The 7,445-nt window shown below is 41.4% G+C and overlaps 1 protein-coding gene across 9 annotated transcripts in view; it reads right to left on the bottom strand.

Moving 5' to 3' along the window:
* Positions 1-391: 391 nt before the first annotated feature.
* The window catches only part of EXD1 (exonuclease 3'-5' domain containing 1), a 34,295-nt gene continuing 27,241 nt past the window's right edge, over positions 392-7,445 (bottom strand). For all 9 annotated transcript variants that reach the window (XM_014595489.3, XM_059722980.1, XM_059722978.1 and 6 more), the window contains one exon: positions 392-2,864. In XM_014595489.3, the coding sequence (XP_014450975.1) occupies positions 2,100-2,864 (765 nt within the window). In that variant the 3' untranslated portion in view covers positions 392-2,099. The remainder of the gene's footprint in view (positions 2,865-7,445) is intronic.

Raw genomic sequence — 7,445 nt, 5'->3', positions numbered from 1 at the left:
TTGTTCTATCTGCTGCTCTTTCTGTTCCCCACTCTAATACCTGCTTTATCTGCTCTGCTTCCTGCCCTCTCTTGCTGTGCTGCCTGTACCCTCCCTGATCTGCCACATGCCACACACACAGGCTACCCATGCCATTTGTCATGCATGCTTTAGAGAAGCATTTCTCAACCTGCGGGTCACAAGAATATATGAAAGGATTGCAAACAAGTGGATTCTCCTTTAAAGGAGAAAAACATGGGAAACTGTGGCTGTTCCTTTGCAGGTTGGTAGAAATTCTGCCTGCGAGGGGCTGCTTCGGGCCCCCCATACCCCAACCCCCATAAAGAGACCACAGAGCCTACCACAATTTAAAATCAAAAGCCAAACAAAAAATACTAAAAGGCATCAGAAGCTTGTTTAAACTTTTATAATAAAGCAACGTGCATTTATTCTAACACGTAACACTATTTCAAAGAGAACGTGCAGTACCTTGTGTCATTTTAGGCCTGAAGAGCTGTCTCAGGGATAGCTTACACAGGAATAGTTGCCTCTCAGCATGGTCATTAACTGAAACATCTTCCTCTCCTCCTAAATTTCACTTAAAGGAGGTCCAAAAAGAAACCATGGTTTGAGTACTGCTACTATTTTTTTAAATAATAAAGTTTTAACTAGCAATTTTGTGAACATAAATATTAACTTCTCCCCTAGCAATTCTGGGAAGACAAGGGCTCAATAGTTTTTGTCCAAGTCAACATGGAGCAAACAAACATTTAAACGTGATCCAAAGTGTAAATCCTAAGTGTTATATGAAACATGAAGACATTTTTCTGCCACTAGTTTAAGTCTAGAATTGTGTGGCCCTCATACTTAGATTGCAGTGCACTTGAGATGGGCCAGATTCTTCCCATTCCAACACTATTACAACCCATAAACTTCACAATGTTACCTTTCTCCCCTCCCTCAACATTACACCCCAGCGAGGTGCATTTCTCTTCCAAAACATCAAAAGTGCATCATACAGTACTTAAACATACGTAAGCGTCAAAATCAAGACTGTTCGTGATCTGAGAAGTCTTAACTTTGCCCAGATTAAAGAATCCTCAATGGTGGATGGAAATGGAAGCGTCTGTATCTATACTCAGGTGAGACCCTCACTAGAAACTTCTACCAATTGTGTAGTTTTGTCAGGCGTGATTTTTTGTGTCATGTTTATCCCAGCTTCTGCTGGCCTAGTGTGACAGTTATTATGGTGAGGGTAAAACTGCTCTTGGCAATACAATGTATTTTCTTCAGGGAACTGGTAGATGCTATATCAGTAAAAGTGCTTTTTTCAGTATAAGCTGCATTTACAGTAGGAACGGTTTGCTGGAATAGCGATACTGGCAAACCCTCCTAATAGAGATGAAGATTATACCAGCAAAAGTTATTTTGCCAATGCATTTTACAACCAGTTTCCTACACTAAATCAGCTACACTGGTATAAAAAAACCCCTTTTATCTAGTATAACTGCCTACTCTGGAACTTTTGCCAGCATAGATACGTGAGCTAGGGCTGTGATATTTTTCCATCCTTCCAACTGAGATAGATAGCCATGCTGGCTGAACTTTTAACGACATAGACACAGCAACAGGTTACCATGAGGAAATAATGGCAGGACTTACCAGCATATCAGACACTCCATGGTAACTATCTGCATGCAGGCTCTTACCATACAGTAAATGAAATCCTACCCACAGTAGCTTACTTGTCTTACTGAGGGCTAAGCCACTACAGGTTAGCTTTCCTTTAATGTAGGATAAGAGCATGCACAAGGGTAGTTACTGTGGAATTGCTGCCTCACCCTTGTTTACCTCATGGTAAGGTTTATCTGTCCAAACCCCAAGGGGAGACCAAGCCTAGGAGGGTTTGCCAAGTTACATTTTTTATTTCTGCCAGCAAGCCCATTGTGGTCTCAATTACATTTGTATTTGGAAAGGGATAGCTTCTACAAGCCATTTCAACAAGTGAAGAACTGAGAAGCAAAATCCTTTTTCCCCAATACAAAAAGTTTGTTGAAGACACTTGTGTTAACAGATCAGTGAGAGACAATGACTTTTTCTTTTGAAAAACAACAGATCTGCTACTTATCCAAAGGGCTTGGTGCTGGCATCCGGTAACCCAGAGTTGAGGGGAAGGCAAAGCGTAACGCTGAAAACCTTTCCCTCTCCGGTCTTACTTGGAAACGGGGAGCGCAGCTGCTGCTCATCTTCAAAGAGTTCTGCTGCAAGACAGCGGTCTTCAGTGCTGGCCAAGGGGGCAACACAGAAGGTGGGGGTAGTTCTAAAATGTGACAATTTTGTAGAGAACTGCTCATTTTTGGAAAAATGGAGGCAGAGATAGTAGTTTGCTTTCTACATGAAAGGCCCTTCTCATTGTCTTCCATCAACAAAAGATTCATCTCCCTTTGTAAAGACAGAGTGGCTGGTGTTTGAGGTTCCTGCATGGAACACTGTCCCTTCTGCATCCCTTGGAAGTCCCCCAATGCAGAGTTCACCAAGTTTCCTGCTTCTGCTCCCACTTCCAAGGATGGAATTTTACAGTCAAGTCTAGATTGATCATTTTCCCAGAAATTTTCTTCTTGTGCTTCCTCATTGTCGGTCTCTTGACAGGGTGGGTCCTTCATGTGAAAGGATGTCTTCTGTAATGTTTCACTAGGAAGAACATGGCTATTATCCTCTCCATGGTTTGCTTCCTTCTCTGCAGCCTTTTTTCCTTTAAATTCCAGTGCTGGCCTGATAAGAAGACCCTCTTCATTTACCCTGTATTCTTTTACTGCTTTCTCTCTCCTTAACTTCTGGAAATCTGCCAGCTGACGCAGTTCCACTGGCAGGTCCATGCAAGAAGACTGATTTAAAAGAAAAAAAAGAGATACATATATGGAAAATATGTCAACACAGAACATGACAGATCCTCCTGGAATCTGCTTGCCTAACAAAATACCATGTCATGAAAAGTTATGTTGCTCATTTTTTAATTTAAAAAATTTAGGTTGTGCGCGCCCAGAAAAGGTTTTTACGCTCGAGAATTATAGTAAGAAAATTCCTACCGCTGATGTCCAGTTTAGCTATGCTGGTGAGAACCCATGTGCAGACAAGGCTCCAGCGGTTTCTGAATTTAAGATTGTGTCTGTTGGACAGACTAGAGGCCCTGTACCCTTTACACTGCCTTGCTAAGGCGTCAGCAAAATTTTGGCTCAGCTAGGCCTGAGCTTCTGGCAGGCTGCATTCCCCCTTTGCCCCACCACCTAACTCAATTTAATGAGGTCTCTACTTCTAACCAAGTTCTAGCCCCATTTTCCCATATTCTTCCTGGAAGGTGATAAATACCAGGATAAGATAGCACTGGGCTTGCACTGCCAAAAATATAACAGGCAGAGATTTTCAAGGCCCTTACAGATTGTACCTGGAAGATAAGTAGCACATCTTCCAAGAAGATAGGGAGGTTTAACAATGAGGGAACAACTAATTAGTACACATATCAAAGTGGTGCCTGTGTGGTTAGCTCTGTGGTAACCAGAAACTGGTTTTCTTATGAAAGCATTAAAATTTGATTGGCTTCTATAGTTGTCCAATGTATAACACAAGTTTAAAAAATGTTATTGTTCTAACACTGTTTGGATGTGTAACTCCTGCACACTTCCCCTCTGTCAACCAGTTTAATCACCTGGCTGTCAGCAATTAAAGGCACTCTGCTTATCCTTACAGCATCATTTCTTTAAGCTTAAGTACAACAAAACAGGGACAAGAGCCCCAGCCCCGAACAGTGCTGGTACCCAGGTAGCCCAGCCACTTGAAATAGTATCATGTAAACCAGGGGTGTCCAACCTTTTTGAATGTGGGGCCGGATCACGAACTTCTTATCACTCAGTGGGCTGGCAAGCCATATTCAAAGACCTCACAGGAAATGACATCACATCAGGAAGCGATGTCACGTGACCTTTGACACCAATGAAGTTGCAGGAAGTGACAATGAAATGGGTCTGCTCCGCACAGGAACCTACCCCGTGCCTCTGTCCACCCTGGCCCGACCCCGAGGCGCACCCCAGCTCCGCGCGGAAACTTACCCCATGCCTCTGTCTGCCCCGGCCCGGCCCCGAGGCACCCCCAGCTCCACGCGTGAACTTACCTCGTGCCTCCATCCACCACACATGCGGGCAGGGTGCGGGCCATGCTGCAGCTCCCCTGGCCACATGCCGGGGGTCAAGGGGTGGAGCCTGTCCCCAGCTCGTCCAATCAGGCACAGCTGGGGTAGCCCCGCTCCCTGCAGCCCTTGGGTCATCTGCGGCAGGACCTGGCTCACTGATGAGCCGGGCCCCACGGAGGTAAGCAGCTCCCCTCCCCTTGCTGCTGGCTGGGGCCCGCGGGCCGGCCCTGCTCACCTTGCTGCTGCCCCGCCACCGCCACCGGCCAGATAAAATGGCTTGACGGGTCACATGGCGGCCCACAGGCTGTATGTTGGACAAGCCTGATGTAAACACTGTTGATAAAAATCACTTAGGGTGGATAAGACCAGAATTTATGAACCGGAGAATTAATACCAAGACCACATTTCAAGAGTTAAAGATATTGAAAACTAATGAACTGATGTGGGAAAGAGCTGTTTAAAAATTAAATTGGTTAAACAAACAACCAGACAAAAAAATTGCACTGTTTCAAGGTCTGCCTAACATTTTAAAGAATGGCTATCTCCAGGAAAGAGCCATATCTTCAAATTAAGATGCAAGCATTCACAAATCTGCTCAGACATCTTTTAAGTCCTTCACCTAAACCAGAGAAAGCATCACTGATACTTGTACAGAACAAGTAGTTGTTTCAGGTATTCCTTATCTATCATAAAGCAGCAAAAAGGTTGCAAGGTTGGGTTTTTTTGTTTTTGTTTTTTTATAAGAAACCCTTTGCCAGTTTCCTATAAAAAGAATTCTGTCAAACCAGATTAACCCCAAAATTTAGGTTTGGTAAAAACAAGATGAATTGTAAGAACAACGTATCACATTTTTAGATTGTTTCCAATAGAACTATATTGTTAAGTTTGCCACAGCATTTGCAAACTGATGTACAGACTTGGGCTACAGTTTTTTGGTAAAGTCCCTCATCTACTTATCTAGGTAAGTGCATAATACAAATCATATGTAGAGAAGAAAATCACCTTAACAGCTGTGCAACCCCTTAACTATCCCTTCAAAAAAGCTTAAGAAAATAGTTAAATCTGTACCTTGCCCGACAGGTAAACAGTTTGGCTCAATTGAATTAACATGGTCAGAGACAGTAAATTCCAGACTAAAATGCCTTTCATTGAAAACATCCTGTCACTGGCCTTGTCCTGTTTAATCATGATTATCTATATCTGGCATTTCAACACTCACTTTATCCCTACACTGAGAGGGAAACCCAGACCTATGTCACTTAGGTGTGGGTCTTCTGGAAATGAACAGCCTCTGGATCCCAAATATACCATGCAGCTAATGAGAAAAATAATGGCCAGTCATTTTCTTTGCCGTATTAATTTTGTTTATGGTTTTCTGGTGTATCCCACAGCGTACACAGCAATAATGCAATCTGGAAGTCAGGGAAACTCACATAAGTGTGTCTACATTCAAGGAAATTGTTACTTAGTGTAAATGGAAAAAAGAAAAAAAAAGCAATCTTGGCTATTCCTACTTTCTAGGAATTGGACCTGAATAAATAAAGGCTCTCTTAATGAAGTAAGTTAATGCAGGCCTTGTATAAAGGTTGGATAGGTTTAACTAGAGGTTTATTTTTTAAATTGATTTTGATTATTCTAATAAAGACAAGAGTAAATAAATAAGATAAACTAATATAAGACAAGAGTAAATAGATTAAAGAGCATCAACCAGAAATGTGTTCCATTTAAAGTAAGTTATTTTTTTAAACAGATTTTAATTAAACTGATGCAACTGTGTAAAGCAAGGCCGTAATCTACCTCACTCCAAGCTGCTGTTCCTGACACTGCAACTTTCTTCTGCTAGTCTAGGTGCATTTGAAAGTTCAGTTTCACATCAAATATTGAGAAGTACAAATGAAACACTATTTTCACTGTCCAAAATAAGAAATTTTCTTTAAAGGAAACAAAGCATAAACTAAATTTCTTAAGAACTGTGGACATAGATATTTAGGTTGCTTGCAGATGTTGAAAAAAAAAGAAAAAGAAAAGAAAAAGTGCTTTAATTTAGACTCAGTGCATCTCTGCATTGAGCCCCATGCATGCCCAGAAGAGGCAATGCCTTAGTCGGACCTGCTCTACCAACATATGTAAAGATCAGGCACTTTAGTGAGGCTTTTTGGCACTTCTATCTAATAGCTGATTGAATCAGCTTTAGCTAAAAGCGCAAAAAGGCCACTGAAGTGCTGATCCATATAGACACTGCAGAGTTGAGTCAAACTAACATGATGCTTCTTCCAGTAAATCATTGTTTTTTCAAGGGGGGGGGGGGGGGGGGGGCGGTCCATATCTGCAAGCAGCCTTAAAATTAAATTTTAACAGTGGCGAGAACTTTTTTTTTTTAATTTTTATTTTTAAATGAATGGGAACAGATTCATTCCTGGTCCAAATTTTGGAAGGTCATTGGATTTATACCAGGGTTGGCCTTGGCTCACTGTTAAACTGGGTAATCCCTTAAAAATATCACACACTAACTTTTCCTTTGTTTTTTAAGTAAGTAGATGACCTCTGAGGGAATTTGTGCCATCATTATATATGACGATGATCTAGAATGTTGATTTTCTACCCTGAAGTTTATATGTCTTTTTACATATATACATTTAAAATTCAGTTCTCAGGTTATTTTTTTTCCTTAATGGACAACTTTTCCTTCCTTAGTAAAAATGTTCAGGATGGTGAGATCTACCCCTTCATCTGTAACACAACAATGACCTCTAGTGGATGTTTTAATTAGTCTCCTAAATCCTTTTTGATCTAGGTCCGTAAAGGGCATGTACTGTGAGTACTCCCAAGGGTTTTAAAACTACACTTAGTGCCTGGTTGAATTAGAGTCAGACTGTGGAGAACTAGTCTGAGGTTTTCTTTTTTCAAGGTGAACCAATGACTATTTCTGTGTGTATTAACAAAGGATATATTTAGTCATGTATCCCATTTAAACATGAGGCAATGGAATATTACCAGCAATGCCAAGGCATAATCCAATGAGAAGTTAATTTAATCTTGTCATAGTGCAGGGGAAGGTTTAGCACCCCTTTCCAATCTCAATGATTGAACTCTCCAGGCACCTGTTTTACAATTTTGAGGGGGAAAAACTCAAAAGAAATCCAAAATGGTTCAATGCAAGGAGAAGTCTGAAGCAGAGTGCCAAAGGAAATAAACTTTACATGGGACTCAGCTACTACAGCTGATATCTGTATTGACGAGTGACAAGACAAACTCTGGATTACAAACACAAATTATATGGCTT

This window comes from Alligator mississippiensis, chromosome 2, assembly GCF_030867095.1.
Source record: "Alligator mississippiensis isolate rAllMis1 chromosome 2, rAllMis1, whole genome shotgun sequence".
Taxonomy (NCBI): domain Eukaryota; kingdom Metazoa; phylum Chordata; order Crocodylia; family Alligatoridae; genus Alligator; species Alligator mississippiensis.
The sequence above is the reverse complement of the archived record's forward strand: the minus strand, read 5'-3'. Positions and strand labels throughout refer to the sequence as shown.